This window comes from Protopterus annectens, chromosome 17.part0 (assembly GCF_019279795.1).
Source record: "Protopterus annectens isolate FY-2018-M chromosome 17.part0, PAN1.0, whole genome shotgun sequence".
NCBI lineage: Eukaryota > Metazoa > Chordata > Ceratodontiformes > Protopteridae > Protopterus > Protopterus annectens.
Window position 1 is genome coordinate 360,248,103 of NC_056751.1, and position 13,197 is coordinate 360,261,299.

At 41.5% G+C, this 13,197-nt stretch overlaps 1 protein-coding gene across 2 annotated transcripts in view; it reads right to left on the minus strand.

Moving 5' to 3' along the window:
* The window catches only part of LRRC56 (leucine rich repeat containing 56), a 1,529,270-nt gene that overhangs the window by 877,889 nt on the left and 638,184 nt on the right, over positions 1-13,197 (minus strand). For both annotated transcript variants that reach the window (XM_044059653.1, XM_044059654.1), the window contains one exon: positions 2,092-2,289. In XM_044059653.1, the coding sequence (XP_043915588.1) occupies positions 2,092-2,289 (198 nt within the window). The remainder of the gene's footprint in view (positions 1-2,091; positions 2,290-13,197) is intronic.

A 13,197-nucleotide genomic window follows, 5' to 3' on the forward strand; every position in this document is an offset into this window, starting at 1 on the left:
GCCACCATGACCATGGCATCTACTGGTACTCCTTTGCTCCAAAACTCTCTTCCTTTTGGAGGTGCCAAAATCCTGTCAAATTAATGAGCTTGTTGGTGAGCCGAGTCACCCAGGAGGTAGACATTTCAAACCCAAAGGTTTCCAGGAATACAGATTCCTCTTGAAAAGGGTTATTGGTAGACCAAACACTGTTTTGCTTAGGTGACATCATCAGGTGGTAATCTTGGGAACCCTTCCCCCCTCATCAAAAATCGGTATCTTCAGTGACAGACTCTTGAGGAGAGTCTAAGTGCCTCCATTTCTGCCTTCTAATCATAGGGACTTCTTTGATGGGAAGTTCCAGAGAAGTATCAGACATGAGAATTCCCTGCTGGCTGTCCCTGCGGAATACAGTGATGAGGCTCAAGGCATACAGACATATGGGATCCAGAGGGGAGATCTGAAAGGGGAGGAACCATTCATCCTGCAGAAGCAGAAAAACACTCTCTCCACTACATCAAAAGCAGAGCACCCAGGGGAGAAGGAGGCTGATGGAGCTGAGAAGCCATGCTTCTGGACCATCGGCTCCCCCGACCCAAGGAGAGTCTGCCAGAAGCAAAGGTCAGAGACAAGCTGTCCAATGCTGAAGCTCCTAGGGGCACAGACGGCTCTGGCAACTTTGAAGTTGACTAACTCCTTGGATCTGACAGGAGCACTTCAGCTCAGAGAGTAGTCTGGGTCCGACATGCTCAGAACTGCTGGAACGCACTACAGCCGAAGATACAATGATCTTCAGATCCAACACAGATGGTCCTGAAAAACTCAGATCCAATGGCTCTGAAACCACAGGCTGGATCGGAGAAGGAGACGAGACAGGTGGTGTAGTTCTGGTAAGGAGTTCCTGACCCAAAGTGGTAGAAGACGGAAGAACTCCCATCTGAATGTGTGCCAAGAGAAATTTTCTCATCATTCAACCACATCAGCTTCTGTCAGGCTTTTGGAAGAACAAGAAGATGAGGTTACAGAGGGGGACCTGGAATGATAGTGTCTCTCCAAAAAGGTGAGTGAACTCTAGAGGGTATGGGATACAGGGAGGATGCATACTTCACTCCAAGGTAAGAGCTTTGGATCAGACAAAACCGGATCCAAAGAAGTAGAGTGAACATCTGACGTTGGCTGTTCAGATGATGTGGGCTTCAGATCCGACATCTTTGATTTCTTACGAGTTGGCTCCAACACTGAATCCGAGGAAGGGTGGAAGGACCAGATGGATTTGATGGCCTCTTTCTATGTTCTGTCTGGTCAGATTTTGAGGGATGAGCCCCAGATAGTGCCTCAAAAAAGGTCTAAGGAAGAAGACCCTTCAGTATTACTTTATTTTAATGATCAACTACCTCCCTTGGATTGAAAGACTTGCATATTTCTCAATCTACTTTAAGGTGATCAGGGCCCAAACAATAAACACATCAATCATTTACATCAGATAAGGGGAGTTTGTGCCTACATTTTTTACACTGTTTTTTGCAAGAAGGCTTTTCCTCCATTTTAGCACTTTAACAGAAAGGCAAGAAGATAAAAAAGAAAAAATAAACTTCTAATTTTTTGTATCTTTTTTTTTTCATAATACCAGCAATGGTATTAGAAAGAGAAGGGGAGATAAAAAAAATACCAACAATGGTAAAAGAGAAATGCACTAAATTATGTAGGTAGAGAGGATTTATTGTTAATGAAATAAAAGTGTTAATGCTGCAATTAAAGATTTCACTTATCTGAAAAAAATGTAATTAATGCTCAAGAGCTCATATCAACCACGGGTATGCACAAAAATGGCAATTGAGATCTGAGGTATGCTAGGGGATAGAGCATTATGGGTAACAGATGAGCTTGAGAGCTCGAGGGGCCATGAGCTGTAAAAAAACATCTGAGTAAGGGATTCAAACCCAATTGTTGAGGAGTGAATGAAAACTGACAATATCAGATTAAATGTTCACTGACATTTTCCATTACCAAGCAAGAAAAAAAAACTTTGAACAGGTATGAGCAGATTTTTGTTTATACTTGTGATATATTTGTACATTATGGGGTGGGAAAATCAAACTTAACTATAGTTACCTCACTGCAGTTTGGATATGGTTTCAAGCACATAGGGTTACCCTCCAGTGTCAGAGTATTCAGTTTATTGCATAATCCCAAATACTGGATTTGAATGGTCTCATCAATGTTATTTCCTTCGAGGTCCAAGATTTCCAAGTGATCCAGCATGCTTACTTGACTTAGGTCAGAAATATTGTTATAAGCCAGGTAAAGCTCCTATATAAATGCAAATTAATATGTTACTAAGAAAGTACACAAGTTATTTTATTATAAACTAATTTTAAACTGTGAATATGACAGTATTCTCTGTTTTACCTTTCATTTGCCTACCTTACATAGTTTGCTTACTAACTCAAACATCCATTATAGCAAGCATATGAATATGTGTATGTAAAGTGCAAACTGGCTGTTTACAAAAGTCAAGTCCCAGCATAATGTAATATCCATTATATTTCACAATCCATGGGACTAAACTTACACTGGCCATTAAAAAAATCATATATACAATTGTATAACATGCTTCTTAGTTAGCTAAACACTTAATTCAACAAGCAGAAGCAACTACTCATTTGTAAAAGACAAGTTGCTGTTTTCTGAAGTTAGATTAACAAGAAGAGGGAATATCTAATACTTAAGTGGTCTCCCAGTGATTTTACACTTTTTATCAATTTTTAACATTAAATTACAATGTCAGTTAAAAATCTCTTAGATCATGCATTTTATAGTCACCTGCCTCATTTTATGTTTAACAGATCCTTCCATGTTTTTACTCTGAGTGTTCTCCTTACTGGTCTATTGATCTGTGAGTCTTAAAAAGTCTAGACTTGCATCCCACTGGTGGTTTTTAGCCCTTTTTATTTCGGGTAAAAATAAACCAGAGGTGGGTAGAACTAGAACATGTTAGGACAATTATACAGTGCCCTCTTTGTTGATTCGTTAGATAACATCTCCGCTTTAGTAATAAAAGTGTTCTCCCTGTGACTTTCCACTCTTTCCCAGTTTTACAGCTTAATCTTACATTAAAGAACTGTTAGTTGTTTTACTAGTCAAAGTGTAAACTTGCTGAGAACAGTAGTGGTTATTCAGTGGCAGAGAATAATTTCTTGGTGTTACTGAGGGATGGACATTATTGGTTGGAGTTTAACTTTCTTATTGGTTCTTTTACTTTTTCTCTTCAGCTTAACAGTGGGTGGTGACACAATAATCAGTAACATGCAACAATGTATTCGTCAAATGCAGGCATTTTAAATTTTTTTTCTCTTAGCAACCTTATTTAACTCCACCTCCTCGTTATAACTGTAGAAATCAAAGAGTTAAACAGTGGTACACAGCTGCACATCTAAAGCCAATCTCATAGCCAGTCTACACCAATTATTTACTGCCTACGTGGTTTTAGTGCTTGAACTTATTTTTTTCTATCTGCATTATTAGTTTACCCCAAATCAATACCTTAACTAGGAGATGAAACACTAATACTTTCCCCAAACTAACCTTATAGGTAGGCTAGGCTAGTCTAGAATGCTGACTGCACATGGTTAGTTTAGTGCTCAAAAAATAAGTTATGTACTCACGATAACATTCCATGTTTGTTGTCCATCTCGCTGTTCATTCTTACAATGATGGGTTTGGAGCCGATTCTTGGCTCCGACTTGGCCGAATACTTAGCTGAGTCTCAAACTTGGCTCATGGCAAGAAGGTATCCCACAATGCAGTGGTGTAATTCCCCAGATCTTGTTTGCTGCTAATACTGAACAATATGTACACTATATCCATATCTACAAACATATACATATAAACATATATCTAAGTCTATACTATATGTACTGGAAGGAGAAACAAGCTGAGACAAAGAACTCCTGAAGGTAGTGGAATCTACCACGTCAACAAGGAGTCTTCGGCAGGGGAAGGAGGGAGGGTTCGTAAGAATGAACGGCAAGATGGACAACAAACATGGAAAGTTATGGGGAGTACTTCTTTATGTTATGTTGCCTTCATTCTTATAATGATGGGACAGCATCCCTAGCATCTTTTCCCTGGGTGGCTCACGGGAGTACACCTTTAAGCACAATGGAACCAAAGGATACCCTGTCCCTGGAGGCCAAATCAACTTTGTAATGAGTGATAAAAGTATGTGCAGTAGACCAAGCAGCTGCTCCACAGACATTATCTATGGGAATTCTGGCTTGAAAGGCAGATGATGTAGCCATTGCTCTAGAGGAATGAGCCTTCACTTTGAAAGGTAAATCTTTGTGATTTGAATTATAGATGAAAGTTATACAATTTGAAAGAGTAGTTTTTGAGACTGAGGATCCTTTTTTTGCATCAGAGAAAGATACAAATAATTGGTCAGATTTTCTGAAGTCTTTGGTTCTATGCAAATAGAATCTGAGTTGTCTATGCACATCCAGTTGATGTAATTTGTACTCTGCCTTGTTGCTATGGTTAGGAAAGAACAATGGAAGCTCTATGGATTGGTTTATGTTGTTTGGAGAAGAGACTTTAGGTAGAAAGGATGGGTTTGTACATAAGGATACCCTATCCTTATGAAAAATCAAATGTGGTAGTTTAATAGAAAGAGCTTGCAATTCTGACACCCTTCTAGCAGAAGTTATAGCCACTAGAAACAAGGTCTTCCATGAAAGGAACTTGAGGTCTTAAGACAAAGAGGGCTCAAATGGAGGTAATGTGAGAGGAGACAAAACAAAATTTAGATCCCAAGGAGAAAGGGGTTCCTTAAAGGGAGGTCTTAATAAGGAAGCACCTTTTAAGAAGGCTCTACACAACCTGTGTGACATTAAATTGGAAGTAGCATCACCAATATGAAAATCTGAAATTGCAGCAAGTTGAACCTTGATGGTTGCTGCAGCTGAGCCTTGTTGGAACAGTTCCGCCAAAAATTCCAAAACAGAATGAATAGGTGCAGAGAAAGGATCAATGTTCTTGTCTTGAGCCCAAAGGGAAAACCTCTTCCATTTACTAGAATACAGCTTTCTAGTGGAAGCTTTAAGCTTTATGGGAAGACATTAAGATATGTCAAACCATAGGAGTGAAATTATAAAGCCTGACTAAATTGGGAAGTGGAGCAGCCAAGCTGTCAGTTTTATGGTGTGGAGAGAAGGATGAATCTTCCCTGACACATGAGTCAGATCATCTGGCACTGGGTCCAGAATCCAAGGCTTCCCTTGAAGGTGAGGCCAAAGGAAGAGGAACCAAACTTGACGAGGCCAGTAAGGGGAAATGAGAATTATCCTGCTTCCCGATCTTTGTGCTTTCTGAATAACTTTGGGTATGAAAGGAAACAGTGGAAAGGTATATAGAAGTCCCGAGGGCCAATTGTGAGCAGGAGCATCTCTCAGTGTCTCCCCCGGAGGGGGAATTAAGGTAAAGTAGTTGCTGCACTTGGCATTCATGGGAGTGACAAAGAGATCACAGCAAGGCTGTACCCATGTTTGGAAAATTATTTCCACCACATTTTGATTGAGAGACCACTCGTGAGGCATTAGGATTGCTCTGCTCAGCTTGTCTATCATCACGTTGGACTTCCCCGGAATGTGCATTGCGATCAGAAAGCACTGGGAAGAAACTGCCCACTGCCATACTTTTAGGGCTTCTTGACAAGGGGGGTAAGATCTGGTTCCCCCTGCTTGTTTATGTATCAAACCACAGACATACTGTCTGACTGGATTGCAATAGTCCCTAGAGGGAGAGAGTCTTGAAGTGCTTGCAACGCAAGAAGCACTGCTCTCATCTCTAGAGCATTTATATGCAAGTGAGCCTTGTGTTCCTGCCATGTACCTTGGACTGTTCTTCCCAGATAATGCCCCCCCACCCTATATGGGAAGTGTCCGTGGTCACTGTAGCTATTGGTTGAAGTGGAACAAAGGGTCTGCCCATTGTCACATGAATGGAGTGTATCCACCATCTCAAGTCGTTCTTGCAAGATTCTGTTATTCTGATCAGATGAGACATTGGAAGCTCTTGAAGTGACCATTGGGAGAATAATAGCCATTGAAGAATCCTCACGTGCATTCTGGCAAGAGGAACCAGTGTAATTGTGGAGGCTATTGTTCCTAATAAGCGTAGAATTATATTTGCTTTCACTTTGTTCTTGGGAAGGAGGTGAAGTATCTGCTGTCTGAGTGCTATAACTCTTTCTGTTGAAAGATGTGCTACCACAGATGAAGTGTCTGGATCTGCGCCTATGAATGTAATATGCTGACAAGGCAACAAGGCAGATTTTTGAAAATTTACTGTAATGCCCAGTTGATTGCTTATGTCCAATGTTAGGTCCCTGGCTTGTAGGAGTAGACGCTTGGTGGTGGCAGATAGGAGCCAGTCATCTAGATAGGAAAACACACGGAATCCTATATGTCTCAAGTGAGCCGTGACTACTGCCATACATTTGTTGAACACTCTGGGGGCTGTAGTGAGACCAAAGGGCAGAGCTCTGAAATGGTAATGGCTGGCTCCCAGCTGGAAGCGTATGTACCTTCTTGATGTCCTGTCCATTTTTATGTGGTAGTAAGCATCTTGAAGGTCTATCGAGCACATCCAATTGTCTTTCCCTAAAAAGGGAAGTATAGACTGCAGTGTCACCATTCAAAGCTTTGACTTCTTGACAGATTCGTTTAACTTGCTTAGGTCTAATATGGGCCTCCAGTCCCCTGTTTTCTTTGGCACAAAAAAGAATCTTGAGTAAGTTCCAAATCCTATTTGGTCTGCGGGGACTTCTTGGATGACTCTTTTGTGGAGCAACTTTTGAATCTCTATAGTTGCTTGTTCCCTTAGATTGGGTGGAACATCTGGGAGTGTTTTGGTCTGTGGGACAGGTTTGGAAAAGGAGATGGAGTATCCTCTGGATATTATGTTTAGTACCCATTTGTTGTTTGTGATATTTCACCAGGCTTCTGGGTACATTGATAAATGTCCCCCAACTGCCTCCAGAGTAGAGTAGTTGGGCTTCCTTTCAGGAGCGCTGATAAGGGCGTCCGCAAAAGGAATCACAGCCACACTGGTTTTGCAGGCCACCTCTACCTCTGGGGTGGCGTCTACCATTATTACCTCCCCCTCTGCCCTTGGAGAAGGCATCACCACATGCATCTTGGAAAAATCTCTGGGATCTTTTGAACCACATCTTTCTGCTCTTCTAACCTTTAGGATAAGGTCTTGAAGGTACAGAAAAACATACTTCAACAGCAGAGAGAGTTTTCCCTTCCTGCTCACACCAGGTTAGAGAGTGTCTTTTACTTTGGGTCCAAACAGTGAGGAACCATCAAAAGGGGCGTTAGTAAAGGTAGACTTAAAGGGCTCTGCAAAACTGCACAAGCACATCCAGGAGTATCTCCTAAGGGAAACTCCAGAACTCGCTGCCCTGCTTGCTCCATCTGCTGCGTATGATATGAGCCTCATGGAGGAGTTGACAATGGAATTTAAAGTAGACAGCTGGGCGGAGACCTTCTCATTCACCCCTGCAGCTAAAGAACTTTGTAGAGTATCTCCTAACTCTTTCAGGAGATCTCTTTGTAGCCTCATGAAATGGGATAGGTAGTTCTGTGATCAGAGTGAGAAAGTCGCTGAAGAAAAGATACGCTTCCCGTATCTGTCCATCATTCGAGAGTCTATTCGGAGGATGAACAGATGAGGAAGTCTCTGCAAGTTCCTTCTTGGTGGCTGCTGCCATCACCATAGCATCTATGGGTACTCCCTTTGTTAGAAATTCCTTGCCCAAAGGAGCTGACAAAAATTTGTTTGGCATCTGAGGGACTGATTCCTTAGTGTTGGGAGACTCCCATGTCTTTCGACAAACCAGGTCCATTAGTTCATCGAAAGGAGGAGACACCCAGGAGGCTGAAGGTTGAGACCCAAAAGCCTTCAGGTACACTGACTCCTCAGCAGAAGGGGTGGTGGTCTGCCAGGCACCTCTTTGCTTGAGGATCTCTAGAATATCCGCAAATGAGATCGCAGCGGACGACCATGGGGACCCTTCTGACTCATCGAGGTCAGTGTCTGAAGTGATGGACTCATCTGGGGAGTCATCATGCTTCCTCTTGCAGGCTCTCTTCCGAGGTGGCTCCTCAGAAGGATATTCTGAGGAGGCCTCAGATGAGAGGGGTTCGCCCAATGGGGGAATCCTGAGGCTCTGGGTCTCTGCTGTCTTGAGAAATGGGTGGTGCTGAGACAGTAACTGGTGTCTTGGGGGGACAAGTACTGGTATCCCTCTGTGGTGCTGAATGGGTAGACACCACTCTCCTCATTAGCTCAAAGGCAGATCCCGCTGGCTCCGAAGACTCCTTTGGCCCAGAGGAGACAGAGGAAGGCAAAGGAGCCAATGAGATCAGACCTGAGGCGGATGTGGGAGCCAAGCTAACCCAAGCTGATGCTCTGAGGGATAGGCCGGGGACGAGAATCCCCCCCCGGGGCCAACCAGGGAACCTCTGCTCTCAGACACACCAGACGGCGCCGAGAGAGTCGGAGCAGATGTTGGCTCCATGAACACTGAAGGGGGTCCCGGAATAGACGGGTCCCACAGTAAGTGGTACCGAGTACTCCAGCTCTGAAGGACCAGCTTATCTTGGAGGGAGAACAACAGTGGCACAGCAGGCTCTGAAACCAAATGGGTGGGAGTTGAGAATAATTTATTCAGCGCTGGCGACTTGAGTCTACATACGATCTGTTCCACATCATCATCTGATAAGCTTCTTGTAGACCTGGAAGATAGGGAAAGTGATTGAGACCTATGGAGGATTGGCGATCTCAAGGTCAGAGAAACTAGCGAAATCTCAATGGGCCGGCTCCGAGTGGAGGTATCTTGTGGCTCTGAAGGCTTTGGAGCCGAAATACCAGGCCTATCAACCAAAAGGATTTCCGACAGCTCTGAGGACTGTGGAGCCGAGAAAGTAGTGGCCTTTGAAATTTTTGGGAGTTTGACTGGAGGCTCCGACTGAGCCGATGTAGCTGGAGATGGTCTTTTATGAGATTTATCCTTTTTTGAAGAAGGAGATGAAAAAGAGGAAGAAGAGCTATGAATGGCTTCCTCAAAAGAAGGCTTTAAGAGTCTTTTTAAAATCAACTTGTTTCTTCTTTCTTGAAGAACTCTAGCACTAAATGAATGACAGAAGGTGCAGTCTTCTTGGAGATGAATGGCACCAAGGCAATAAACACAAACATGTCCATCTGTGATAGACATTTTTTGCAAGCACTTTTGACATTTTTTACAGCCCGAAGGCTTATGTTCTCTCTCTTTTTGGTCTTTAGACATTTTACAAATAAGATCAAGGGCGATAGCAAAACCACAACAACAAAAAATATTAGCTAAGACTAATATGCTAAATCTAAACTAAAGGTTATTACAGGACAACACAAGGAGCAACAACCAAGGAAAGAAAAATAGGACCTCTAACTAAAACGGTTGTATTTTCCACACAAAACAAAAAACAATACAAGCTCTCTAACTTAAATGAGCTATAAGAGACACTAACAACGAACAACCACTACACAGGACACCAAAGGGGCCTGCAAAAGCCATGGTAAAGGGGAAAAAAACTATCACTATTTAACAAGAAGCAGCAAAGAGACAAGAGTTAAACCTAGTAATAATAAAGCTAAATATATGCAAAAATAGCAAGTTTTGACAAAGGTAAATAGAAAAAAATATCACAACTTAGCCACGGCCAAGATGAGCGCATCCAATCTCAAAGCATCAAACGAGATGTGGGAAATTACACCACTGCATTGTGGGATACCTTCTTTCCACGAGCAAGGTTTGAGACTTTCAGCTTTCATGGTCAAAATGAAGTTCAACAAGCTAGTCTGCCCTCTCTTACCAGCCTCATAGCACTTGATACTCTCAGACAATTTAAGAACTGCCCAATGCTCACAGACAATGATTTTTTACTTAACTCATTATCACTGTCTATTTGTGAGAGATGCAAGTACCTGGCCACACTCCCACAATCAAACCCACCATGTGAGTATCACTCACCCACACCACAGTCTGCGCACATTAAATTATCATACACTGAGGATCTAAAAACAATCCTGACCAAAGCTGCAACAGACTAGCAGGGGTAAATCCCAGTGTAAACTAAACACTGCAACAACAGTTAGTGACAACAGCTGTGAGTCACCAAGATGCAGCATATCCCAGATCAATTATTCACAAGAAACTGTCAAACACAAATAAAAATGTACAAGGCTTACGTCCAAGCACCTCTGGAACAATGTTCAAATGTTAAAGTAAAAGGAACCACAAGTTGAGAAGTATAAAAACACCAAGTATTTAATGATTCCAGTAACAGAAACAGTTAGCGCTTTCGTTTGAACAAGTTTCAAACTTCATCAGATCTGATGAAGTGTTTTTATACTTCTCTACTTGTGGTTCCTTTTACTTCAACATTTGAACATTGTTCCAGAGGTGCTTGGACTTCAGCCTTGTGTGTTTTCATATCAGTTTGGTGATTTTGTGTTTTATTACAAACAGAAATGTACTAGTAACTGGTGATGCCACAGTTAGGCACACATATTCTACACTCATGAGACTAGCGAAAAACAGGGTGACAGTGAGCTGCCTCTCAGGAGCAGTGTTTTGTAATGCTACAAGGGCTCTCAGATCCCTTAAACAGACAAATATGAGTACAGCAAGGTGATGGTCATGATGGGGTAAACAGCCTAACAAGCAGAACCCTGACGGAAATGAAGAGAGACATGACAGAGCTTTCTATGCATATCACAAATGCAGGAAAACTCCCAGAATTAAGTGGAATCTTTCTGTCAATAAAATGATGCAGAGATATAAATAAAAATGACTGACTTTAACAACTGGCTAAATACTTGGTATCATATTAGGGTGATCCATAATTCATGGGATGAGGTGCTTGACAGCCATTCTTGATTCAAGAGGGAAGATCTGCACCTTCCATTCCATGTGTTATACATACTGGTGAAAGCTTTTGCAGCCCCCATTTTACCTTTTTTAGGCTAGGTCCAGCTGATAAACTTCCCAACCTAATTCCAAAGCAAATCAACCACCAGACTACATTAAGGTGGATTCTACTTAATGTTAGAAGTCTAAACAGCAAATTGACGGACATTGAGTCACTCCTGCATTTGGAGCACATCTCTGTATGTGTTGTTATGGAAACGTGTTATAAATGCCCAGACAGCACTTGGTCAATACCTGGGTTTTGTGCTTCCCACTCAATTAGACCTAATGTAAACTGTACTGGAGTATCGATATTGTTAGAAACCACATTATCTCAAGAAAGATACCAAGAGACCTGCATGCAGAGCTTCTAAGAGATTTAGATCATGCTAAATAAGAGGGTTTATTGTGAGCCATTGAATGGGCTAACCATCAAACAGTTAAACATCGAACAATAAGCATCAAAAGTTCACTCAGCAAACTTTCATTGACAAGGTAAGTAACTACTCGTCCAACACTTCCCCCATCTCACAAATGAAAGGGTTTCAAACCCCTTTTATCCACTGCAGTGCAGCCTCAGATTTGGTAAATATAGCAAGGGAGGTGAAGTCTTCTTTAAATCTAAATGGAAAACCCTCACCACCAATAAACAAAGCAAGAAAAGAAAAATAAAAACAGACATTTCTGACAAAAAGTAATTAAGCTGGAAGGTCTAGTATTCAGTCATCAAGTGGTAAAATGAATAGTTAAAACTACCTCCACAGTCTCCTTATGGTTGGCATGGAAAAAGGCAACCAGTATCCACAATTGGACGATACCAAGGCACTCTATAAGTGACGGAAAGAACACTACTAAACATGACAAGATTATCTTAAAAGAATTTTTCAGCCCTGAAACGCTCAGAGGCAGGTAAAGTCCTTCTGACTACCAAACAGGTTGGAAACTTCAAGTCCTGCAGTATTTCCTATAAACAGGACTGGATGACTGAATATTATGTAGATCTCATGGGCCAAAAGGTTGCCTTCCTACAGTAGCTATAATATTAAATATGCAAGATACACAATGCTGGGTCCAACAACTGAAAAAAAAAATATATATAAAATATAACTTCCATAAAAACAGAGCAAATATAAGAACTTGGTATAAAACTACTTATATTATACCCTACAACTCTGTTACTTACATTTAACAACTTTAGGATTGCTATACTTTGCAGCAAGAAAAATACTACAAGGTACAATGACCTTAGATTTGGCATAGTATCATATTCATAGTTTCAGTCTTCTATTTTGTGGACTGCAACTGCCACCTCAAAATGTCAACAGGCATCTATATACACACAAAGTTACATACTTACCGTCACAATAAATCTGCAAGATCATTGTTCATTTTCTGCTACTCAATGGAACAAAATCACTATTTCTCATCCAGCATGGCATGGAAAAAAAATCTTTGCCAGGCTTTAGCTCCTCCCCTACCTTGTGCATTACAATTTCCACCAGATCTAAAGTTAACTGTTATGGAGTGGAGCACACCCAGATCTACCATCATGTTAAATGCATTACTTTTGTATCTCAGATTAGTCTGGTTCATCCTCTTCAACCAACATGACAGTATCGTGAACTGAACTTCATGGGTGGTATCATAAAAGGATCCCATGAATGGCCAATGTCCTAGAAGAGCTTCTGGACTCTGATATCACATAGTACTTTGCGAAGATTTATAAGAAGGCCATGTTAGAGCTGAACAAATGTCACCCATTGAAGCTTTTCTTAAGAACCCTTGTGATATTGCCATAACCCAAACAAAATGTGCTGTAGATCAAGATGGTAAGGTTTTGCTGCACTTACCATACTGAACTATAATGCACTGTGACACAGCCATAATAAAATAATAATAACAAGACACCCATTTGTTAACCAGGTAGGCACACCAGACACAAAGTTCCTTTTCAGAGGATGACCTGGGAACAATATCTGGTTAAGTAACTTGCTCGATGTCACACAACAGGTAAATGATGACTCAGGCAATCAAACTCTGAGCCACAGGATCTACAGCTTGAAGCCTTAACCCTCTGTACCAACTGCCAGACAGTCTAGCAGAGTAACTTCTGAAACAGTGCTGCCCTCTCATTTAAAAAAAAAAAACTATAATATCTGAAACGTCTTCCAGATTAAATTTGTTTGGTCTACGTAAAATTTGCA